The sequence below is a fragment of the Leopardus geoffroyi genome, chromosome A2 (assembly GCF_018350155.1).
Source record: "Leopardus geoffroyi isolate Oge1 chromosome A2, O.geoffroyi_Oge1_pat1.0, whole genome shotgun sequence".
NCBI lineage: Eukaryota > Metazoa > Chordata > Mammalia > Carnivora > Felidae > Leopardus > Leopardus geoffroyi.
Window position 1 is genome coordinate 54,178,524 of NC_059331.1, and position 25,414 is coordinate 54,203,937.

The 25,414-nt window shown below is 48.5% G+C and overlaps 1 protein-coding gene across 5 annotated transcripts; it reads right to left on the bottom strand.

Annotated features, from left to right (window-relative positions):
* Window positions 1–1,003: 1,003 nt before the first annotated feature.
* EFCAB12 (EF-hand calcium binding domain 12) lies at window positions 1,004–24,450 on the bottom strand. Of its 5 annotated transcripts, XM_045493852.1 has the most exons (11): window positions 24,207–24,450; window positions 23,823–24,041; window positions 22,924–23,026; window positions 18,327–18,775; window positions 15,263–15,445; window positions 13,303–13,459; window positions 10,493–10,686; window positions 8,734–8,947; window positions 4,126–4,285; window positions 2,437–2,493; window positions 1,004–1,538 (listed from the first exon to the last, which is right to left on the bottom strand). In XM_045493852.1, exons 3-11 carry the CDS (start codon window positions 23,003–23,005, stop codon window positions 1,280–1,282), a joined length of 1,755 nt encoding a protein of 584 aa, XP_045349808.1. In that variant the 5' UTR covers window positions 23,006–23,026; window positions 23,823–24,041; window positions 24,207–24,450; the 3' UTR covers window positions 1,004–1,279. The 5 variants fall into 5 exon arrangements, with proteins under 5 accessions (XP_045349808.1, XP_045349809.1, XP_045349811.1 ...); XM_045493853.1 differs by lacking the exon at window positions 24,207–24,450 and having other exon boundaries at window positions 23,823–24,162; XM_045493855.1 differs by lacking the exons at window positions 22,924–23,026; window positions 23,823–24,041.
* Between the last annotated feature and the right edge of the window lie 964 nt (window positions 24,451–25,414).

The following is a 25,414-nucleotide window of genomic DNA, read 5'->3' on the forward strand; positions in this document are numbered from 1 at the left end:
CGTGAATTTATAGAGTAAGATAGAAACGATACCGTAACAGCTATCATTCCATGGGTTTCACGATCCTTCCCACAATTCTGCAAGGTAGTTCTATTTTTTCCCCATTTTGCCTATGTAGAAAGCGACGTTTGGGGATTTGACTCCAAAATCCACACTTCTAATCATTCAGCTAACCTGCCTAGTTTTAAATAGTTGTTGATGGTTTTGTTTTGCTTAGATTTTGTATTTAAGATTATTGTAAAAAAAAAAAAATCAAATTTCAGGACGAAAAAATTGTGCATTGATTCCACAATATGAACACAATACAGATGTCATCGCTGATCTTGATAGTAGTTCCAGGGGCCAGATGGGGACAGAAGCTACACTGGATTGTGTTGTTGACAGGATGAGAAGTGAGAAGGGAAGAGTGTTGACAACTCCTTCCTGAGATTTTGACTGTGAAGGGTAGGAGTTTGAAGAGACCCAGAGGAGCGAAATGTGAAATGTCTTGTCTAAGGTCGCACAGCTCACAAGTGATAAGGTTGAGACTGGAACCCTATTGTGCCTGTGACTACACCACACCTCATGAATCCTGCTTAGCCAGCCGGCTCTGGGAAGTCAGATGGGATGCAGAGAATGAAAGCATTGTGCTAACAGCAGCCCACATTATGTGTGTTGTGAAGGGAGAAGGTCTTGATGGGGTCAGGTGGGTTAATCAAGCAGAAGGCTCAGGAAACAGAGAGCATGCCTCTAACAGTGAAAGATGCAAGAGATTTGGAAGCAGTAACCAAAAAGGCTCAGTCTTTGGGGGACGAGAGACCGGCTGTGACCGTTTCCACAGAGAAGGGCACAGGGTACCCACACTGCCTGCTGCTTTCCCATGAGCACTGAGATCCCAGGACAAGATGCTGCAGGTGCCAGGCAAGCATACCTGCAGTAGTGCCCTGGGCTCAGAACCCCAGCTTTTCAAACACTCCTCTGGCCCCAGCTCCTGAGCAAGAAATCACATCAGCTGGATCACAGGTGACATGAAAAAAAAAAAAACTCCAATCTGGTTTATTTCAAAAGGGCAGAGGTCAAGACAGGGAAAAACTCAGAAACTGCTTATCTTTCCCTAGATACACCTGCCCTCTGAGACACTGGACATTTTTGCTCAAGAGAGAGCTGGCTCCAGGCCATCGCACTGAAATGATTTCTTTTATCTGGCTCTTTACACTTCCCGCTGTGTCTGTGGCTCTGGGCTGCTAGCTGCACTGGCCACAGCCCCAGGATGGCTGGGTCGGACAACACCTGGGCCACTCTAGTCGATGTAGTAGACCTTGGAGGCATCGTAATAGGCACAGGTCATGTAGTTCATGTTCCCAATAGGCCACCAGTGGTTGGGGTGGTAGATGACTGAGTAGGCATGGGGCTGGGGTTGGACACAACTGAAGAGTGCCAGGCTCCTGTCCATGGCCACAGTGGGCAGATAGAGCTGCAGCTTGTCCAGGAGGTGACCCGGCCAGAAGAAATTGGGGTGAGTTCGCAGTGAACCCCTGGACCTCTTCGCCTGCAGCTTCCTGGAAAATGAGAAGATAGGAAGTTTGTTGTGGCAGACCCGCCAGGGCTGGGGCTTCTGCTGAGCAGAGCTGAGCAACTGTGTGACCAGAGTGGAGGTGTGGCACTGTGCCAAGCACTTCGCTTCCATTTGGTAGGTCCTGTTATGCTGTCTGCCCTACCAAGGAGGACGTGAACACCTAGAGAGGATACGTTATTTCCCCCAAAGCCACACAGCGAGCAAGTGGTAGGATGCGGGCTTGACTCCCAATTTGCTGCCTTGAAACCCCAAATTCTTTTTTTTTAATTAATTAATTAATTAATTTTTGAGAGAGAGAGAGAGCGCGCGAGTGAGTAGGGGGAAGGGAGGGAGAGAGAGAGAGTGCAGAGCCTGGAGCGGGGCTCGAGCTCACCTGAAGCAGGGCTCAAAGTCACAAATGTTAGATCGTGACGTGAACCAAAGTGGGATTCTTCACCAGCTGAGCCACCCAGGCGCCCCCAAAACCCAAATTCTTAAGTGTACACCGTCAGTTCTCTCGAGGCATTTTAATGTGATGTTCAGCGTATAGCCTCTGGAGCTAGCATTGCTGGGTCCAAATCCCTGCTCCGCCCCTTGATAGATGTGTGACTTTGAGCAAGATAATTAACTTTTCTGTACCTCAGTTTCCCCTTCTGCAAAGTGGGCATGCTAAGAGTAACTTTATAGGGTTCCTGAGAGGATTTAAATGAGTTAAAACATGGGAACACACCCACAGTGGTGTCTGCCTGGCACTCTAAGTAGTTTCACTGCCTCTCAGTTCCCGGGCATTGAGCCCTAGATACTGTGCGCCGTGCAACATGCAGAGTCCCAGGCACCTCCTCCACCGTGAGCCTGGTCCTCCCTCCCCTGACCCGCTTACAGAGTTGGCTGATGCTACAGACCTGGTGAACTCCTCAAACTCCTTAAAGTGTATCTTCTTGATTTTCTTTGGTGTCTTCCTAGTAGACAAGACAGAAAGGTATCTTGTCAGGATGGGGGGAATCCATGTTAACGGGGCCTCAGTTAGTAGGTCAGAGGACATGGGGGTGGGCCTGTCTAGTGAGTCCAAACCAGAGCTCCAAAAAGAGCATTTCTTCTATCTGGGGTGGGCTTGGTCAGCCAGGCCTGGGCTCCCAACCTGGCTGGCTGTGTGGCTCTGGGCAGGTCACTTCCCTTTTCAGAGCCTCATGTTTTTTATTTCCCAGAGCAGAGCCTCCCAGGGTAGCTGAGAGATGCGCAATGATCTGAATTGTTTGGGGGCCCCTGACTCTCACTTTCCCTGCCAGAGCCAAAGCCAGCTTTTGGAACAAGGGTGGTGAAAACTGACTCTCCAAATCTTGGGCCTGGCAGACATCACTCATTAATCACAGATGGCACTCTTTCCCAGCAGGCCTGCATCTGGCCTCAGAATCTTTGACAGCACAGTCCAAGTAGCAAGATAAAACAAATGTCCATCCCTGCCCTTAGGGACCTCCCTAAGGGACCTGCCCTTAGGGTCCTTAGGGACCTATCCCTTATGGCTGTGGCCTACCTAAACAGGGACAAGAGTCCCTTTCTCAGGCTCCCACCCACTCCCTAGGTTCCCGGTGCAGAAATGGATGTCAGCCACCCAGGGGCTGGCAGTCACTAAGTAATCAGAAAGGGCTCTCCAGGCCACCAGCCTTCTGACTCGTGCTCAGCTCTGCCTCCCCAGGGTTGTGGACAGGCCCCTCTGTAGGCCCAGGCCCATGCCTTCGTCGAGATTGTCCTGATGGGACAGGTAAAACAACAACTATCACTGCTTCCAAGGGCTGACTATCTGCCAAACACCATGCTAGGAAGTTTATATGCATTTCTCATCTGATCCTCATTGTGTGTGGGAGGGGCTGTTATGCTCATTTAACAGATGAAAAGCTGAGGCTCAGACAGTGAAGTATCTTGTCCATTTAACCTGCAGCCTGTGGGATTTCCACTTGGCTGTGCTGTATCTCATCCGAGCTGTTCTGGCCATACCACCGCAGTGGGCAGCTGGCAGTGATCTAGAATGTGGGCAGTTCCCGGTCCCCTCCCCCCTTGTGGTCAGCTGGCCCCTCCTCATCCCACATTAGCCCCGTCCCTCCTCAGGGATGCAGGGATGCTGCTTGCTCTCCAATATGCAGTCACCCACGGATGCTGGCTCACAACCTGCCCATGGTCACTTCCTCCCAAAGAAGGAGGTTGGTCTGAGGGCCAGAGACAGGCCCCATTGCAGAGTTCCTTTCTCCTCCTAATGCAAGCCCACCTCTTGCCAGAGAAGGCAGGACAAAGAAGGGACGGCCACCTCTGTCCTCTGTAGGGCCCCTGACCAGCCAACCCATGATTTGAGAAGGGGCCTATTTCCCTAAGAAGGCCCTCTTTTTAAGCTTTTGTAGAGAGGCTGAGATCACGTAGGATGTGGTTGGGAGCGAGGCAAGGAGGCTAACGCCCTCAGACACTGGAAATTGGCCAGTCTCTGGGGACCAGCTGGGTTGGACATGCTGGGCACGCTTGGCCACAGGCATTGGCACAACATGTCACCTCAAGTATGCTGGTATGCAAATGGCAGGGGGGAGAGAGGGGGTCTGATACTCAGCTTGTCAGTCTTCTTAGCCACAACATCACTGAAGCCCTGGAACTTGAGCAGAGCCAGATTTGGACTGAAGATCTTCTTATCTGAGTAGTAGCCTCCCGGCTGCCGGATTGGGCGTACCTGGTCCTTCTGGAAAATGATCTTGTCCCCTGGGTACAGCAGGGCTGTAAGCAGCAAGAGAAACGTGGCCTCTCAGTCCAACACCCCTCCCTGCCCTGAGCCTTTGGGGCAGAGGGGAGGATTTTTTTTCTTATATATAAGTCCACATTTTTGTTTGCAAATGTTTTTTCTTAGATATACACTAAACTTTTTTATGCTTTTTTTTTTGATTTTTTAAAAAGTTTATTTATTTATTTTGAAAAAGAGAGAGAGAGAGAGAGAGAGAGAGAGAGAGATGGGGGAGGGGCAGAGAGAGAGAATCCCCAGCAGTCTCTGCACAGTCAGCATGGTCCGTGCACAGCCTGACGTGGGGCTCGAACTACAAAGCGCGAGATCATGACCTGAGCCAAAATCAAGAGTCAGATGCTTAACTGAGTCACCCAGGTGCCCCATTAAGCTTTTTATGTCTAAATGATTGTAGATTCACAGCAAGTTGCAAAGTGCAGAGGGTCCCTTAGACTCTTCCCCCAGCTTCCCCCAGGGGCAACAGGGCACATAACCCTAGTGCAGTGTTAGGAAGTGGGGTTGGTACAGCACTGCTGTCTGGACTAGAGCTGTGGGAGCTGGTTTGTAACCAGGTCAGCCCTGGCCCCAAAGCCTGGGTGCAGTTAGGATGGAATGTGCGGCGCCCTACCCCACTCTGCACGGGTCGTGCTGGTCACGAGGCCACAAGAAGGAGGGGAGGTTCACCCAAGGCTTCACCAGGTTAACTTAGACCTAGTTGATGGAGGTTTTCTCCTTGCTTAGAATTAGTCCCATAGATATCCTCAGGAGACTGCTCTAAGAAGTCGGAGCATAAAAAACACTGGCCAGGGGCTCTGTCTTCCTGCAGCCATGGAGCAGTGCTTGTCCTACGATGATAACGCATGACTAGCTCACGTTCTAGAAAAAGTAATGGAAGGTTACAGTCCAGGTTATTAATGCTGATTATCTGGGGTGGGGGAGGAGGAGAGGGGAGGGCAGGGACTGTGCAGATAAGAAGGGAGAGGGAAGGGGAAGATGCAGCATCAACATTTCAAAAAAAATTCTTTTTAATGTTTATTTAATTTTGAGAGAGACCAAGACAGAGCGTGAGTGGGGGAGGGGCAGAGAGAGAGAGAGAGAGGGAGACACAGAATCCGAAGCAGGCTCCAGGCTCTGAGCTTGTCAGCACAGAGCCCGACACAGGGCTCGAACTCACAAACCGTGAGGTCATGACCTGAGCCAAAGTCAGACACTTAACCCACCAGCATGCCCCGCATCAACATTTTTAAAAGATATACAGGATTTTTTTTTTTAGCTTGTTTATTTATTTTGAAAGAGAGAGAATGATGGGGCGCCTGGGTGGCGCAGTCGGTTAAGCGTCCGACTTCAGCCAGGTCACGATCTCGCGGTCCGTGAGTTCGAGCCCCGCGTCGGGCTCTGGGCTGATGGCTCAGAGCCTGGAGCCTGTTTCCGATTCTGTGTCTCCCTCTCTCTCTGCCCCTCCCCCATTCATGCTCTGTCTCTCTGTCCCAAAAATAAATAAACGTTGAAAAAAAAAAAAATTTGAAAGAGAGAGAATGAGCTGGGGAGGGGCAGAGGGAGAAGTGGAAGGATCTGAAGCGGGCTGGATATGGGGCTCCAACTCATGAGCCGTGGGATGTTGACCTGAGCTGAAGTCGGACACTTAACTGACCCACCCAGGTGCCAATGTACAGAATTTTAAAAAACTACATTAACGATATATGTATATATATCTTTAAAAATAACTTACATAAATAATTTTGTGTAAATGGAAAAGAAAAAGAGATCTATGAAAGGACAATCCCTAAAATATTAATGGTGCCAACTCAAGCTGGGGGAATTTTTTTTTTTAATATTTATTTTTGAGAGTGAGTGAGCAGGGGAGGGGCAAAGACAGAGAGAGAGAGAGAGAGAGAGAGAGAGAGAGAGAGAGAGAATCCAAAGCGGGCTCAGAGCTGTCAGCATGGAGCCAGACTCTTGAACTCAAGAACCATGAGATCATAGGGCACCTAAGTGGCTCAGTCGGTTGAGCATCTGACTTTGGCTCAGGTCATGATCTCACGGTTTGTGATTTCAGGTCCCACATCAGGCTTTCTGCTATCAGAGCAGAGCCCACTTCAGATCTTCTGTCCCCCTGTCTCTCTCTGCCCCTCCCCTGCTAGTGCTCTTTCTCTCTCTCAAAAATAAATAAACATTTTTTAAAAATGCTTTTTTTAAAAAAAAAGAGAGAGAGAGAGAAAAGAACCATGAGGTCATAACCTGAGCTGAAGGCGACACTTAAGGGACTGAGCCACCCAGGTGCCCCCAGCTGGGGGGATCATTATTTTTATGTTTTCAAAAAAAATGTAAGTGAGCAAGTATTATCTGTGAAATCAGGGGGAGGAAAAATGATAAAGCTATGTGCACTGGGGAGAGGGGAAAGGCCTTGATGTTTTAGAACATGGCCCTTGAGCTTGAGGCCTGGATTCTTAGCCCACTAAGCTCTAGTCTAGAGCACAGACCCAGAAGTCCCGATGGTTGAGTTTCTTTACTCATAGCTGAGCTGGCCTCTGTCAAAGAGACAGCCAATAGATAGTGGCCAGGAGAGTGGTCAGAGACAGACTCGAGTTTTTTCCATCTAGAACCGTCAAGAAGTAAAGGGAAGCCCACCCACGGATGCTGCTTTGTGCCTGTGAGTGTGAAATCCTGCTGGCAGGTGAGGTTCCCTGACCCAGCACCTAGCAAAAGCTAGTGGTGGTGGGAATCAGTTAGTGGCTCAACACCCTGGTGGGGACAGAGGAGGCGCATCCAGAGGAAAGACAACCCACAGGGCAGTCCAGGGTGCTGGCAAGCCTGCCTGCATTTCAGAAGACAGCTAGCTGCATTTCCAGCACGAGCAGAGACGAGAGAATATAAACAATCAGGGAAGATGTGGCTCGCTGAGGAAGATGGAAGGAAGGATGATTTGGTGAAAAGTCAGTGTTGAGAGCCGCAAGAGATTTCCTGTCACTGCCCTCCCAGACCAGGTGGGCAGCAAGTGGCTGTGTACATGAGAGGGTGCCGCGTGCACAGGAGACAATGATCACTTAGGGTGGTTTGCCTGTGTTCCTGAAGGCATTTGGCCGTATGCTGTTGTACAGATCTGTTATGGGCTGAATTGCGTCCCCCACCCCTCAAATCATATATTGAAGCCCTAACCCCCAGAACCTCAGAATTTGTATTTGGAGAGAGGGCCTTTCAAGAGGTAATTAAGCTAAAGTGAGGCTGTGCGGGTAGGCTCAAATCTGATCTGGCTGGTGTCCTTGTAAGAGGAAATTTGGACACAAGGGAGGCACAAGGGGGCATGAGTACACGGAGGGAAAATCATGTGGAGAGGCAGCGAGAGGGTGGCCGTCCATCTGCCAGCCCAGGGGAGAGGCCTGAGGAGAAACTGGCCCTGCTGGCACCTTGATCTTGGATTTGTAGCCTCCAGAAGTGTGAGAAGATAAATTTCTGTTGTTTAAACCACCTGGTCTGTGGTATTTCATTGTGGCAGCCCAAGCAAATTAATACAAGACCCATGGCCCTATACGTTCTGCCCTTCTTTCCCCTTGTCTTGGAAAAAAGACGGAAATAGTCAGTTGTGACGGTGAACTTGTTCTTAGGTAAGTCACCCCATTGTCTGTGTGCCCCTTTCTTTGAAAGCCGCATTTCCCAGTTTGGCCATGGTTCCTTCCTGTGACGTTCCTGTGGGAAAACCTCTGTCCTTTTGTATTTTGAAAGCACAAAGAGGAACTTGCCCATTAAAGTTATAAATTCACGAATTTAGGACACCAGCATTGCTGTGTGGTCGTTGGGGTTATGGGGCCCTCTCCTGTCCCCATCTCTCAGAAATACACACTCTACCCAGAGATGGGGAGGGTTCAGATCTGCTTGGATATATGAAAACACAATTCTCCCTCAAACAAAGGGTGAGACCAGTGTGGAAATCTCAGGGCTTGAGTCCTGTGGTCTGAGCAGAGAGCCAAGGCGTCAGAAGAACTTGTCCCCTGGTGCATTCCTACCTCTGTGTTGTGGAAGAACCAAGAAACAGGGCTGGCCTGGGGAAGTGGTTGCAGAAAAGCCCACTACAGCAGAGCAGTTATCACCCCTATCACATGTCCCTCTTTGAAATTGGGACTGTTCCTTTCTGCTCAACTTCAGGGCTCCCTCACCCAGAACTCCTGTCCTTAGAGCTTCCTGCTCTAGAATGCTCAGCAGGCTCAGTTGGGGAACCCAGACCCCTAGACCTGTGGAGCCTGTGAACCTCCAGGATTCTAGAATGTAGAATCAAATGTAACAGCAAAACAGGCTGGGTTGCCCCTGCTCCTTCAGTATCCCCACCACAGGCCACAGAGGCTTGGCTGGATGCACGTCTGCTGGGGAAGGACAAACCTCAGGCGGAGCCATGTTCACTTGGGTTCTGAGCCCTCTCGGCAACTTCCCAAGGGCCAGGCGCCAAAGCTCTTACCTTTCACAAGGATGTCCTCTGTCAGTGGGAGGCCGTAGGACTCACAGAGCTTGCAGCACTGCAGGTAGACCAGAAAGTTGTCCCTGCGGGACTTGTTGATGAGCTCCTTCATCTCCCCATGGATGGTGGATGGGAGGCAGTGCTCATCAAAGTGCTTATTCCCGCTGCGCACCAGGCGGCACCGCTCCGTGTACTGGATGGAGGGGATCTTGAGCTGCAAGGAGAAGAGGTTGGCACCCACTTCCCTCCACCTTCTTCCCGACCAGAAGGCAGATATGGAGCCTCATCGACCTCTCCCCCAGGAGGGGAGATGGCAAAGCATGCAGGGTGGGACCAAAGTTCAGGCTCTGAAGTCAGTGACTTGGGAGAAAAATCACACATGGTCAAGGTTACCCCTGAAGGGCACTTGAGTGGTTAAGCCACACGGTTCTGTGTGCACAGCCCCGTATGTGGTTGTGCATACATCACTGTATAACATATACAGTAGGGAACAACGTAGATGCCCTACTGAAACAACACATCTGTGTTTGGCTGCACAAGAATTTAAATTGGGCGCAGATATCTGTGCCTTTGAGGTGGAAGGCACATGTCAAGGATGGCAGAGCAAAGTGGAAGAGGCCTGGGGAATGTGGAGCCACTTTTGGCCTTCTCATTTATTTATTTACAAGGAAACAAAAATCTGTTTTTTGGCCTCTAACACCAGAATCAGCAAAGTACAGCTCACAGGACACATGTGGCCCAGCACCTGTGTTTATAAAGAAAACTTTTTTGGAACACAGAGGCACTCATTTGCTTAGATGTTGTCCGTGGCTGCTCTTTGCTGCAAAGGCAGAACCGAGTAGTTGCCACAGAAACGATAAAGCCCCAAAAGCCTAACACATTTGTTATCTGGCTCTTTATAGGGAAAGTTTGCTGACCTCTGCTCAAATATTTTGGGTTTTCTTATCATGCAGCTGAATCAGATCTTAGTTGGTATAGCACTTACAATGCCTAGTATATTATATAATAATAATAATAATAATAATAATAATAATAATAATATGTATTTAGGGGTGCCTGGGTGGCTCAGTCAGTTAAGTGTCTGACTTTGGCTCAGGTCATGATCTCATGACCCATGGATTCAAGCCCCACATCAGGCTCTGTGCTGACAGCTCAGAGCCTGGAGCCTGCTTCAGATTCTGCATCTCCCTCTCTCTCTGCTCCTCCCCTGCTTGTACTCTGTCTCTCTCTCTCTCTCTCAAAAATAAACATTAAAAAAATTTTTAATGTATTTATATATAGTATAATATTAACATTATCTGCCTTCCTGAAGGCAGGGGCTGTTTTGTTCTCTATAACACCTAAAATAGCGTCTGGCACTTTGTGGTCTCTTGATAAATATTTTTGGGTGAATTAATTCCCACAATCAGTCCTGCCTTCACTGGCCATGTATGTCTGGAGTGGCCGCTCAGTGACAGGCCCTGTACCAGGCATTTGGATTCCAGCCACAATGAAGACACGGCCCTCAGCCCTGGTCTCAGGATGCAAGGTCATAGTCAAAGGATGGGAAGAAAGGAGCTCCATATACTTTTGGAAACATGTTCTCATTACATCTTCAGAGAAACCTTGTGAGGTAGGTGTTGTTCTTATTATGAGATGAGGGAACATAGGGATAAAAGAGGGCCTGCTCCCAGGAGTTCCCCAGCTAGAAGGTGCAGCGGACTTGAACCTGAGCCTGCCTAGAAGCCAAGCGCCACGCCCTTCCCATTGACCGGGGTACCTTGTGCTTCCGCCTCCTCTCACGGTACCGCTTGCCAATGTCCTCCATCTCCTCCAGAGTCAGGGGCCGCGCCTCCATCTGGGTGTCAACCACGGGCACGGTCAGTAGGTCCATCTTGCACGGTTGTGGGGCTAAATTCACCTGCCTCTTGGACAGACGCGATGGGGAAACTCTGATCTTGGCAGGTCTATAATCTGAAAGGAAGGAGAGCCTGAGAGGGGGCTCAGCTAAGGAATCCATCAAGCGGTTAACTCATGTGATCAAGCAGGTGCCGGCCATCCCTCTGCTCACTTCCCACGTGGCTCATCAGGCCACCTGAGACGGACCTTGAAGGTATCCCTTCTCTCCGTCTGCACTATGGCCTGCCCAGTGCAAGGCCACCTCGTGCCTCACCTGCACCACTGCCCCAACCTTGCGGTTGGCATTCTCATACTCTAGCATCCTGTCTCCACCAAACACTAAATAGGACCTTTGAAAAATATAATCACTTCATTCCCCTGCCTAACACTCTCTACTGGCTTCCCTCAGCACTTACACGAAAGCCCAGAATCCTCCTCCTGGTCTGCAAGGCTCTGCAGACTCTCGTCTCAGCTCAGCCTCCATGTGATCCATCTCCTCCTGCTCACCCCTCCCCGACTCCCCAGAGCCACCCTAACTTTTTTCTTCCTTTTTTAACTTTTTTTTGACTACAGGTGTATTTCTTATGTATTTATTTATTTACTTATTTACTTAATTACCTACTAATTTTTGACAGAGAGTGAGTGAGCAAGGAGCAGATAGAGAGAAACCCACAAGGTACAGAGAGAAAGAGAGAATGAGAGTGGGGAGCCCAAGCTCATCCGACGCGGGGGTTCCAACTCACCAACCAACTCACACCTGAGCCGAAGTCTGAGGCTTAAATGACTGAGCCACCCAAGCGCCCCTCACCCTAACTTCTTTCTGTCCCCTGAAAACTTGCCCAAGTCGGGGCCTTTGCCTCTGCAGATCCCTCTGTCTAGGGTGCCCTTCGCCAGAATGGGCTCCTCATCTGTCACTCGGGTGTCAGCTCCCATGGCTGCTTTGCAGAGAGGCCTTCTGTGACCACCACCCCCTCACTCTGTCCTATTGTCTTCAAGGCATTAATCCCTACTAGACATCATCTTGCTTAACCCTTTACCTGGAAGCTCATTGAAGGCAGAGGCCTTGGCTTCTTCACTCCTGTGTTCCCAGTTCCCAGTTTCTGGAAGCATGCCTGGCACGTAGGAGATGTTCAACAAAGAACTGAGTGAATGAAAGCATCCCGTTGCCCCTGCCCTGGTTCAGGCCTGCCCTGTTCTGGGCTGAAATGAAGTCATGGCTCAGTCACCTTCTAGTTTTGAGACTGCAGACTGGTGGCTTAGCCTCTCTGAGCTTTATAGCGTCCTCCTGTAGAGCGTGAATTGTAGCTTTGACCTCCAGGGACTTGAAGGATAAACTGAGCTACCTGCTGTGGGTAAGGCTACTCAGCCCGAGTGCCACTGCCTTCTCTCGTGAGCCTGCCACCCAAGAGTCTCGTTGACTCTTGATGCTGCTGCCCCTTTAGGCAAAGCAAAAGATATCCAAGTCCATTTACCGTGGAATGTTCTCCAGAGAAAAGGGTGATGACACTGAGATGGCACCAGGCAAGCAAATACTTGCTCCTGGCTTCAAGTCTATTTATTGGGAAATAATAGGCCCCAAATACCTTTGCCTCAAATATGCATCACGGCACACTGTGGTCGTTCACTAAACAGCTCACGGCCAACTACGTGGATAATGGTGAGCTTTGGTAATTGATAATGAAAAGGCAAAAAGGTCATGGTTGGGAGAGCAGGCCCAACTTGAGGCAGCTCTGAACACGAGCTGGACATAAAAGTTACCAGAGATTATGACTGTGGGTAGTGATGTGTGCAGGAGGTGACCGGGGTGTGGGGGGGGGTTGCTCAGTTTCCCTGGGACTCTGAGAGAGGCAGAGACACTGCCTGGGGGTGACGGGGCCTCTGCCCAGTGGCTTGATGAGACTAGAGGTTGGAAATTTATGCGCTGCACTGTGGGGTTATATTTGGGGATATGCTATATTGTTATCATATTTGGTTACATTTGGGGAGGGCTCTGGAATGGTGAATGGAGGTTTAAAGGAGGGCTTTAGTTTTATCTGGAGTTGTTCAATTTTAATTTTTTTTTTTTTTTACACCACAATGCCACTAAGCTACAAAGAACCATGATGCGCCCTTGTGTTGTAAATTCATAGCCAGCACTATGGCTAGTCCATTTCTAATTTGCCTCCATGCTATGTCTGGACAGATGTGGTTCCACAAGCACATGGCTTGGCAAATGGAACTTGAGCTGTTGCACAGCTCATACAACTGTTCATAGCAGCCCTGCTAATATCCCTGATCATAGAATATCAAAGTAGGCTTTCCAGTAAACTCTAAACATGTGCTAATTCTGGTTTCCGACTTTTAGTTAACTTTTTATCAATAAAATATAGATTAATAGCAAGAAGGCTTTGGGCCCACATACAAGATCTCAGTCTATTGGGTAAGCCTTGGTGGGCTGAAACCACCTTTTGAGAATCCTCCTTTAAGGACGAGGGCTGCGTCTCATTCATCTTTGATGGACATGGTAGCTAGGCATTCAAGAGAATACCTTGCTCCTTAGTTGATCACTGGGCTTGGGGATTCCAGAGTCTTGGCCCACCCATGGTAACCCAAAGCTGGAGAACACACTCAGGAAGTAAACCAAGGCTGCCTCCACCATGCTTGCTCCCAGGATGGGGAAGCGGAGGCATGGGGGTGGGACTGGATACATACGCTCCCTTGCAGTTGCCAGGGTGCTTTTCTGATGAGCCAGACACCACTGCTTGTAGGTATTGACTAGGATATCTGTGGTGATGCTGTTGTCCTTTCCCAGAGAGCTGAGATAGATCACAACATCTTCTACCTCCTGGTTTCTCAGAGGGACTCCAACCTAAGGAGAGAAGAGAAGCCACCAAGGTGGGCAGGCTCCAATCCAAACATCCTACCTGTACTGTCAAAGCTTTACCAGCCTGGCCCTACTTCCCCTATCTAGTTTCATCCACAGCCACTCCCACCTCAGCAGGAGCTCAGAGCCTCTTCTGAGGCCGTGAACACACCCTGCACTTTCTCAGCCTCTGCCTTTACTCAGGCGCTTCCTCCTTCTATCTGAAGAACTATCCCTCTTTCAAAACCTAGTCTAGATATGCCACTATCTTTGCAGAGTCTGCTACTCCTTCCTTCTGGCCTGCCACCCCACTCCATACCAATCTCAACGATAACTTTCCCACACTGGATTGGAAAAAGGATTTCATGCCTACCATCCTTGCCCACGAGAAACACATCAGCTTTCCTTAACTGAAGAAAAATAAGATCAGAAATACAATACACATTACTCCTTCAGGGATGGTAAGCAACTTTATAGGAGTATAATGCTTGCCAGCAATACTGAATATTCAAGAAGGAAAGTGTTTAAGGAAATATAATTTTCTTCCTCAGCTTCTTTAGACTGTAGTCAGTGTTCACTGGGCTTTCCTTAAAGACGGTCAGAACTCTCCTGGTTCTAGAGGACTTCATGTTTTCTCTTTTTGGTTATGATGATTAAAAACCCTATATATATACGTATATACATATACGTATATACGTATACATGTACATATATATGTATATATATACACACCCTGTATACATAATATATATATTTAATGTTTTGAAACGTTGTTTAGGTAACTACATGTCATGAAACAACAGTGTGAAAACTGGTGATGATTTAAAATCATAAAGACCTAGCAGGCAGCTTCCTAAAGTATTTCCAAGAGGTGTCTTGTATTCAAAGCATATTAAGGCTTAATTTATCCAGACCAGAGGTCAGCAAACTTTTCCTATAAAGGGTCAGATAGTAAATATTTTAGGATCCATGAACAATATGATCTCTGTCATAACTGCTGAAATCTGCCATCATAGCATGAAAGCAGCCATGACAATACATATAAATGAGTATAGCTGTGTTCCGATAGAAGTTTATTCACAAAAACAGAGGCAGGCTGGATCTGACTTCTGGGCCATAGTTAGCTGACCCTGCTAGATCAACAGAACTTTCTGCAATGATGGAAATGTTCTATATCTGTGCAGGCCGATAGAGGAACTGCTCACCACATGTGAACACTAAGCACTCGAAATGTAGCTGGTGTGACCAAGGAAATGGATTTTTAAATTTTATTTATTTATAATTAATTAAAAATTTTTGGATAGTCAGTGAAAGTGTGGCCTGTGGACCAGTACCATAGACATCACTGGGAGCTTGTTACAATGCATCAACTTGGGCCCTGCACAGAGGTACTGAGTAGAAGCTGCATTTTAACAAGATCTCTATGGGATTATCTGCCAATGACAGTTGGAGAAGGTCTAGAGGGTTCTAGAGGCAAGACAGAAGGCCCAGCAATCTCTGTGCCCAGTTCTGGAGTCTGATGGGCAAGACAGTGATTCCCCAGGTACTGACTGGTTATGGGGTCGGCTCTGCAGACTTTCCACTCAGGTAGGGGTTTTCAAGATCAGACTCACGCAGGAGTGGTTTTAGGGGTCTGATGTGGCCACAAGTTATGTCACGTTTTCCAATCTGGCTTAACAAGTAACAAGGCTGATGGTTCGATCTACTTTTCAGTTGGTCCAGGACCTGGGTGGAGGCAGCAGTGGGGGCAGGATGCATGCACATCTTCCTCACTCAGGCCAGCCTGGAGGGAGCATGGGAGGCACTTACCGCCTTCAGAGCCACAATGAACTCCTCCCTAGAGATCTTCTGGTGCTCGCCCCCGTCCACTTTGCTAAATATCTCCAGGATCTTGATCTTGCGGCTGTGCAGGTAGGAGTACAAGGCTGATAAGGCAGAGGGCTTGGGCAACCGGAGCTGGGGCACCAGTCGGTGGGAGGGCCGGGGGCTCTTCTGTAAGAGGTAAGAGAGGGAGCAGAGGAGAGAATTCAGGGGAGACAGGCCACTGGAATGTGATTTCCAGAGTTAGACAGAACATGATTCCCAGAGAGGGGAGGGGGGGGGCTGAGCAGCTCTCAACAGACAGGAAGTTGGAGTGCAAGGAGCATTGGATTCAGGGGTGCCGGGGTGGCTCAGGTTGTTGAGCATCCGACTTCAGCTCAGGTTGTGATCTCCGGTTCATGAGGTCAAGCCCCGGATCGAGCATCTCCGCTGTCAGACAGGTCCTCTGTCCCCCTTGTTCTCTGGGGGGTTGCATGCTCTCTCTCTCAAAAATATTTTTTTTTTTTTTTTAAGGAGCATTAGATTCAGGGCAAAAGCGTTTTGCCAGGGATACTTTGCATCTCTGGGCCTCCATTTTTCCATCAGAAACAACCGGGCTGGACATGATGAGAACTAACATTTCATTCTTACCCACATCTCTCCTGTCAAACACGTCAGGATTAAAATCACACCAGGTGATCAGTGCACCAAAACATGTGCCCCTGCCTGGAACCAGATGGGGCTCTCTAATCCACCCATCTCCCAGCCTTTGCTCCTGCTCGGCCTCCTGCCCAAAACTTTTCCTTCTCTCTCTACCTGTCCGACTCCTACTCTTCCTTTACTTCCAGGTCATCAGGAATATTTCAGGATAATACTCCCTTACCTTGGTGCAGCACCTGACAGTTTACAAAGGGCCTTTCTGTTCCTACTTTGTAGCTCCTCTGTGTTTAGGATCCAGCTCTATTAATGGCCAACTGTAGTCACCAATCTGATGTGTCTGCCTCCCCCATTAACATGTGAACATTTTGAAAGCAAGACAATGTCTTTTGAAGCTACATACCTCTACCTCCTATTCATCTACTGGACAAGCCCCCCAGCCCTAGGCAGATAGGCAGTAATTGTTTGATGAATGAATAAATGATGCTGTAAAATAGGTATTAGATACTACTTTCTGTTTTTACAAACGAGGAAACAGGCTGAGAAAAGTGAAATGACTTGCCCAGGGTCACACAGCCTATAAGCAATAGAGCTAGGTTTCTAATCCAGGCCCAGTGTTTTGGTTGTTGTTTTTTTTTTTAATGTTTTTTAAATTTATTTTTGAGAGACAGAGAGAGACAGAGCATGAGTGGAGGAGGAGCAGAGAGAGAGGGAGACAGAGAATGTGAAGCAGGCTCCAGGCTCCAATCTGCCAGCACAGAGCCCGACGCAGGGCTTGCACCCACGGACCATGAGATCATGACTTGAGCCAAAGTTGGATGCTTAACCAACTAAGCCACCCAGGTGCCCCCCCCCCCCCCCCCCCCCGCCGCCAGGCTCAGTGTTTATTCATAGACACTGTACTGCTGTCTGGAAAGGGTGTGATAGGCCTAGGAAATTTCGGTTTGGACTCTGATTACACCAAGGACTGAGTCTGGCACCAGTGAGACTAAAGTAGTAGTAAAAATGGCAAACATAGGAGTGCCTGGGTGTTTCAGTCGGTTAAACATCCGACTTCAGCTCAGGTCATGATCTCACGGTCCGTGAGTTTGAGCCCCGCGTTGAGCTCTGTGCTGACAGCTCAGAGCCTGGAGCCTGCTTCGGATTCTGTGTCTCCCTCTCTCTGTGCCTCGGGACTCTCTCTCTCTCTCTCTCTCAGAAATAAGTAAATATTAAAAAAAAAATTTTGTGATGGCAAACGTAATATTCAGTGCTCACTATATGGCTGTCACTGTCCTAGGCACCTACTCCATTTAGAAGTCACAGCAACCCTAGGAAGTCAGTACAATGGTTATCCCCATTGAATAGATTGGGAAACTGAGGACCGGATCATACAGCTAGGAAATAGCAGAGCTGGTTTAAACCCATGTTATCTGACCTCTTATCCCAACTTCACCTGAACTGGGAGAAATTTCAAGTGTTTCCATTACCAGAAAATGTCACAGAGAGGTAAGCACTGGGGGACAAGGGCTTTGGTACTGACTGCCACCGACTACCTCCATGGGGCTGGACAATTTATCGGCCTCGTTGAGTTTCTATTTCTGTATTTATAAAAGGGAGTCCTCCTTTTTCTTCCAGCCTCACAACTGTGACCCTCACGGTACCACCACGAGCACCTGCTTGGCACATATAGGCCCTCAACAAACACGTGTCAGTGAACAAATGAATGAGGAATGCATATTTTTAAAATGCCCCATAGATGGCATTCCAGGAGTTATCCCTCCTAGGGTGGTTTTAAGATATAGTCACAAATTCTTTAACTCCTCCCTTCTGGGACGGAGCCTGATTCCCCTTCCCTCGAGTGTGGACAGTACTTAGTGACTTGCTTCTGACAAATAGAATATGGTGAAAATGATAATGCGGTTCTCCTGAAACTCAGGTTGCCTGAGATGAGGTCATAAAAGGCATTGCAGCCTCCTCTTTGCTCTGTCTCTTGGACCATTTGCTCTGGGAGATGCTGGCTGCTATGTGATAAGGACACTCAAGCAACCCTATGGAGAGATCCCTGTGGCCAGGAACTGAGGCCCCCTGCCAGCAGCCACATGAGCAAGCTAGCTTGGAAGCGGATCTTCCTGCCTCAGTCAAGCCTTGAGTTGTCTATGGCGCAAGCCAACAATTTGAGATGAGGGCCACCAGCTAATCTCTTCCCAGATGCCTGACTCTCAGAAACAGTGGGGGTAATCAACATTTGTTGCTTTAATGTTTGGGGGCATTCGTTATGCAGCAATAAATACCCCATACACTTCCTTTTGGGGGCTTCTCTTTGCTCCCTTTGGAAATGAGGTGAATGACCCCTATCCTGACTAATCTGAGGGAATGAAAGGACAGCATGCCCCCAACACCTTCAGCGTCTTCATAAGCAAATGGGGCTACTCACCTTGGTGGCTCTGATAGTAGTCAGGTTGTCTAACAACTGGTCCTCCTTCTCCTTCTGGATCATGTGCAAGACCTTGGCCTCTGAAGGTGTGAGGCTGGGCTTGTTCTGAAGCCACCTCTCTATGCTGCCAAATGACTCCAGGTCCTGGCGAAGCTTCAGCCTCCGGCTCAGCCAGGTCCTCACGTCGTCTGGCTGGCCTTGGATGTCCCCAGCTCCCAGGGCTTGGAAGCTGGAGATCGGCTGTGGGGGAGTCTGGGGTTGGGCCATAAGATTAATGGGCATTGGATCCTCTTTTTGAGGCAAGATGATGACCCGCCGGCGGCTCTGAGGCAGGTGGAAGTCCTCCTGCTTGAACTGCTTGAAGCAGTGGGCGATGACCAGTTCAGGATCGAAGGTGGGGCCCTTGCTGGCATTTTCGTCATCACTTGAGGTCTCAGACTGGCAGAGCCCTTGGGGAAAGAGGGTAAGAGGTGAGCTTCTTTCAGGAAGAGGACTAACGGAGTCAGGAAGGAAAAATGCTACAGCACCAGGCTGGGTTCCCGGGCCTGGCGTTATCATTGCTTTGCTATAATGATGAAGATAATCACACCTAATATGATTGCGCATTCCTGATGGCAGGCATTATGCTAAGGTCTTTGTATGTTTTCTCTTGTTTAACCTTCTCAGATTTTACTCTTCCTCCACTCCACCCCACCCTCACCCCAATGCTCCTTATCGACAATCAGAATTTATATTTATATATATATATATTTATTTAAAGTTTATTTATTTATTTTGAAAGAGAGAGAGGGAGTGGGGGGAGGGGGAGAGAGAGAGACCCAAGCAGGCTCCGCACTGTCAGCACAGAGCCTGACGCAGAACCGAGCCGAAATTAAGTGCCCGACACTTGACCGACTGAGCCACTCAGGTGCCCCCAGAATGATCTTTTAAAAAATTGCCATCCTGATCTGGTCTCATCATCCGAGCAGAGGCTTTGAAGCTGGAATGCTTCAGCCGTGTCCTGGCTCTGCTGCTTAGTGGCTGCATGTACTTGGGTAAGTCACTTAGGCTCTCCATCTCAGTCTTTCATATGTAAAATGGGGGTAAAGATGGTACCTACTTTACTGAGTGGTGGAGATAGTTAGAATCAGCCCATCTTAGGGTTGCTTTGTTCATGGTAAAGTGCACTGTTATTTTTTTTTAAATTTTTTTTTTAATGTTTATTTATTTTTGAGACAGAGAGAGAGCATGAACGGGGGAGGGGCAGAGAGAGAGGGGGACACAGAATCGGAAGCAGGCTCCAGGCTCTGAGCCATCAGCCCAGAGCCCGACGTGGGGCTGGAACTCACGGACCGCGAGATCGTGACCTGAGCTGAAGTTGGATGCTTAACTGACTGAGCCACCCAGGTGCCCCTGCACTGTTATTTTTTAATGGACTTGCTCCTCGCCTATTTTGAAACCCTCTATCACTTTCCACGGCCCTCAACATAACATCCCTCCTCTGCCAACCTTTCCTACCTCATCCCTTGCCTATCCTTCTTTACAGGTCCCACACGCCTTGACCCTAAATGATCCCTGAATGGTCCAAGCACATCCCACCTAAAGGTTTTGCATGTGTTCTTCTATCTGCCGGAATGCTCCCTCCCCCCGCCATCCCCTTAAAACTTATCACAGGGTTTTAAGTTGGGGGCTGCAAATGGTGACCCTCGTGGTGAATGAGGCTTGGGATCCTGTTTCATTTGACGCATTGGTCAAAATTTTCCACCTTGAGTTACTTTAGGCTAGGGCATGCCCTCTCCAGCTTGCTGTAGTCCCAAATTATTCTCTATGGTCTTTTTTTTTTTTTAATGTTTATTTTTGAGAGAGAGAAAGAGAGCAAGGAGGGGCGGAGAGGGAGAGGGAGACAGAGAATCTGAAGCAGGCTCCAGGCTCTGAGCTGTCAGCACAGAGCCCAAAGAGGGGCTCGAACTCACGAACCAGGAGATCATGACCTGAGCTGAAGTTGGACACTCAATCAGCTGAGCCACCCACGTGCCCCCATTCTGTATTGTCTTACATGCAGCTCAGTTCATTTATTAAGTGCCTGCCTTAGGCAGACATTTGTGTTTGAAATCTCTGGTATAATTACTTGGTTGGTGTTTATTTTTTCAATAGAGTATGGACCTGGACCTCCTCTCTCTGGTTGCCTACTGGAGCCCCAGCACCTCCATGTGCCAACATACAGTGGGAGCTCAGTAATTATTTGGTGAATGAGTGGATGTCAAGTGGACAGACTATTTGACATCATAGAGATCAGCTCTATGATTATACCATTTTACAGAGAAGGGCACTAGGGCCCAGAGAGGCCCAAGGTTCCACGGTGGTTTAGTAGCAGAGCTGGGATATGAATTCTGGTTTGCCTGGCCCCAGAGCTTGGTTCTTAGCCATTAATTGATAAGACCACAGGCTGTCACCTAATCCCACTGAGTCTCAGTTCTTTTATTTCTAAAATGATAAACTCTGTTCTAAGTACCTCCTGAAGCTGTTATGAAGATCAAATGAATAACAGATATGTGAGTGTTCTAAAATTCAGAAGAGATATAGCATTATTATTAAAAATATTGTCACCATCATTCCCCTTCTAAAACCCACACCCCCTCTGCTTTAAAACCCTTTTGTTGCCTCCGAAATAAAATTCAGTCTCCTTAACCTGGCCTCACCTGACACACCCACCTCTGCCAGCCTAATGGGCTCCTTCTCTTATTCTTTCTGACCTCACCCTGTATTTGTACCCAAACTGAGCTGACTATGGTTCCTTGGTCACCTCATCCTGCCCCCGTGCTGTTTCCTCTCTCTGGAATGCTCTTGGAGACTTAGGTCAGGCATCACCATCCCCTGAAGCCCTCCCACCCCCTCCCTCATATCCCCTCTGGTTTCCCATAGCCCCTGTGCTCATCCCCATCATAGCATTTACCATGTTTTTTCTGGATGAAGATGCTTTCTGGGTCTTTCTTTCCCAATAGCCTGTGAATTTTCCAATGGCAAGGACTGTGTCTCAGTTCCCATGTATCCCTGGTGCCCAGCCTGGCACAAAGTGACCATTCAGTCCATTTGTTAAGCCTCCTTACAATGCCTGTGTTTTTCCTTCATGGTCAGAAAATAATGTGTCAGAAAATAATACATCAATGTGGATGGACTTCCAACAAGCCATGTGTCATTTCTTTGAGAACAAGATGCTGGGTACAACTGAGAATGTAGCCATTTATCCACCCAACATTTACTGAGAATCATCCAGTAGATCCAAACGAGGCTGGAAACCCAACCGCAGAGCCCTGGAGTGGAACAAGGTGGGGTAACCAGAGGGGTATGCCCTCAGTCGGGGGAGAAGTGCTGATGGAGAGAGTCGGGTGGTCATCATGAAGGAAGAGGCATCGACATGTGCCTTCAAGAATGAGTCAGATTTCAAGGTGTGGAGGGGTCAGCATGGGGAAAGGTCAGGGGTGGAGTTTGAGGATTTGGGGGTTACTAAATAGTTCCACAAGTTGAAAGTACATTGTGCATGAAGGAGGAGGTTAATGGGAAATAAAGCTGGAGTCATCTTGAATGCCAGGTTAAGGGGTTTAAACTTTACCCTGTTGACCTGGGAACACACTCAAAACATGCTCCTCCCTGGCCTTGCCACTGTCACTTCCGCCCACCCAAGACCCCAAATCCATGATCTTCCCTTAGCTAGAAGGGTCACTCCCTGCCAAGCCCTTCAATGGCTTCATTGCAATGGCTTCTTAGTGCCCTTAGAATAAACAAGCCCCTCCTACAATGGCCCCCACCACTGCCCTCACTGGCACCCTGCTCCCCGCTCCTCCCTGATCTCTCCCTGCCCCCTCCCTCTGCTCACTTCACTCCAGCTGCATGAGCCTGCTTTCTCTTTGTCCAACCCTCCTAGCTCTGTCCTGACTTGGTTTTGGCATTTGCCATGCCCTATGAAGGGCATGGGATTCCCCAAGATTGCTGTTGGCTGAGTCCTTTTCACCATATGGTTCTCAGCCCAAGTGTCACTCCCCTCAAAGTCACCCTGACTCCACCCTATTGAAGGTCGCATGCCCACTGTACCATGGAGCTTCCATTATAGTGATCTTTGGGGTTCTGTGTCCATTTATAGAAAAGTGAGGTGGGTAGAGACTGTGTGAAAATGTTCCCAAGGGATTGTGAGGACAGCTTCCAGAGGCCAACTAGCTCCATTGCCTTCCCAGGTCAGGGATCTCTTCCTGAAATGCCCCTGGCAGATTTTGCCTCTGCTTGGATATGGCTCTGGTTGACAGGGTGTTCTTCTCTCACATTGTGGATGCCTGATTCTGATTCTTAGAAAAGACTTCCTTATATTGACCCAGATTTTGTTTCCCTGGAAGTTCTACCCTTTAGTCCTAGTCTTCCCCTCCGATGCTCCAGAAAACGCATTCCTTCCCTCTTTCCTGGGACAGCTCGCCAAGTATCTGGAGACAATTCAACTCTCTTGAAATACTGTTTATTTTGGCTCTGATTCAAATCTCTCCCTCAATTCCATCCTACCTCTCTGGCCACTTGCTGCTTGGGCCCTCTTTTCCCGCCCATCCCTTAAAATTGGTGCCTTCTAGGTTCATACCTGGGCTTTCTCCTTCTTCTTCCTTCTCCCTTTTCTTCTTCTTCTCCTCCTCTTTTTTCCAAACAATCTCTTCTACTCTCATGTTTCTGTGGTCTTCTGTATGCTGAGGACACCCATACCAATATTTATGACTTGAAATTAGCTCCAACTTTCTACATACAGTTGCTCCTAAAGTATTTCCACTTGGATGGCCTACAAGGATCTCAGTCTCAACCAACTAAGCCTGCACTGGCCTCCATGTCCTGTTCTCACTCAACCTGTTCCTCCTGGTAGGTTCCCAATCCCTGTGAAAGGCACCTCCATCTCTAGGTCACCCTAGTTACCAACCTGAGCATCATCTTTGATTGTCCTTTTCTTGTTCCCTGTTCAGTCAGCCCTCAAATCCCCCTAGTCCCCTCTAGCCTGGCCACTCTCCCTCACCTCTCAGTACCTTTGGTCTGGACATTTCAGGCAGCCCAAGAGCTCATGATTCTGGCTTCAGCCTTCAAGTCTGCCAATTCATTCTGCATTTGCTGATAATCCCAATCCCAATACTGCCATTTCCAGTAGCTTCTCCATCTCCTACCTCCCAAGATCTTTCATGATCTTGTCCCTTCTGACCTCTCTCACCTCTCATCTCTGGCAATGCTCAAACTACTAGCAGTTTCCTGACGATACCGTATCTCCTGAGCTTCTCTGCATGTGCTTCCATTGGCCTGGAATGCCTTTCCTCCCCTTTTTGGCATGGAGAACTCTTTATATCCTTAATTTAAGCCGAAGTGTAAAGAGCTCTTCCAGAACCTTAGAATTGTTCTTACCTGTCCACTACACTTATCAGACCTCTTACTTCTGGGTGTCACCCCCAGACCTGGCATCCACCCCTTCTTCTGTAATTATGCGTTTATCTGCCTATCCTTCACCTCTGAAGTTGCAGGGTTTTCCCGCAGCAGGCTATCACCAAACACTGCGGGTTTTCTCCATGCTTCTTCTCCAGTACCCAGCACATTAATATCCGGCGGAGAAATGGGGCGCGGCGGGCGACACAGAGGGCCGTGGATGCCTTTCCCAGGCACACGGGTTGGACCTCTGATTTCAGACCAAGGCAACTTGGCCCACTCCTCCAGCCTGGGAATGGAAATCTGAGAAATGTGCACGACTCGCCCCCGACTCCCTGGCAACCCCTCACCCAGAGAGAGTACGGCACAATGAGATACTCGCCTCCCGTGCTTGCCCTCACCCCACTTGCACGCGTCTGCACGGGGCTGAAGGCTTCCTGGAGGCGGCGCTGCTTCCCGGGAACTTACCGAGCAGCGACAGGTACAGAGCCTCAGACGTTTGGTACGAATCGTCCATGGTCGCAGCGTCGGGAGCGGGTGTTGAAGAGCGTGTGTGTGTCTGTGTTTGTTTTTGCTGGCGTGTCAGGGTATCAAAAAACAGTAATTCCAAACTTTGCAAGAAACACTCAATGCGCCCCCGAGCTTAGAAGCAACTGTTGCCAGGACTACAGACGCCCTGCGCTGATTGGCTGAGCATTGCCACGCTCCTGCGGTCTGTGGGACGGAGGCGGGTACGCGGGAGCACCCTCCCACTCCCGATTGCTTGAGAGTCCTGTTCCTTTTGTGGGTCCTGGGAGACAGTCGCAGCGGGGCAGAATTCCTGGCTTGGAGAAAGACAGGATTCTTAGTATGGCCCAGTGGCCCCTGAATCTGGAGGAATCACAGGTTTTCCTGAAAATTGTACGATCTTCAGCCGGTCTCCACATATTTCATTTTCATCCAAGGAACAGGCCCTGCCTCCTCCGGAGGGATTGTAGGAACCCAAGAGAATCTTGGCCAAAAAGAGGCCTGTGTTTTTGATATGCATTGCTCCCTAATGACAGGATGCCACGATTTGGAAATAGAGTACCTGATACCAGGAATATTAAAGTTAAAATGTCCATCAACTGATAAATGGATAAACAAAACATGCTCTATCCACACAATGGAATATTAGTCACAAGAAAGAGTTAAGCACTGATGCATGCTACAACACAGATGAACCTTCAAAACATTACATTAAGTGAAAGCAGCCAGACACAAAAGGTCACATATTATTTTATTTATAAGAAATGCCCAGAATAGGCAAATCTATAGACACAGAAAGCAGACTGATAATTGCCAGAGGCTGGAGGTGAGGTGTGTGGCTTTGGGTTTGACTATTAACAGGCATGGAGTTTCTTCTTAATGCGTTGCAAATGTCTTAAGAATTAGTGATGATGGTTGCAGAACATTGTCAGTATACGGAAAGTCATTTAATTGTATATTTAAACATAATTAAGTGATGAATTTTAGATTATGTGAATTGTCTCAATGAAAGAAGTTAAAAAAAACACTTGAGTGCTTATTCTGCATAAAGTACCACCTTCACTGAATTGCATTATCTCTGTGACCCTCTCAACCTGAGGTTGTCATTCAGACCATCCCTATGAGTCACGTTAATGTAGCATTTATTTCAAATGTTTTTTAATGTTTAT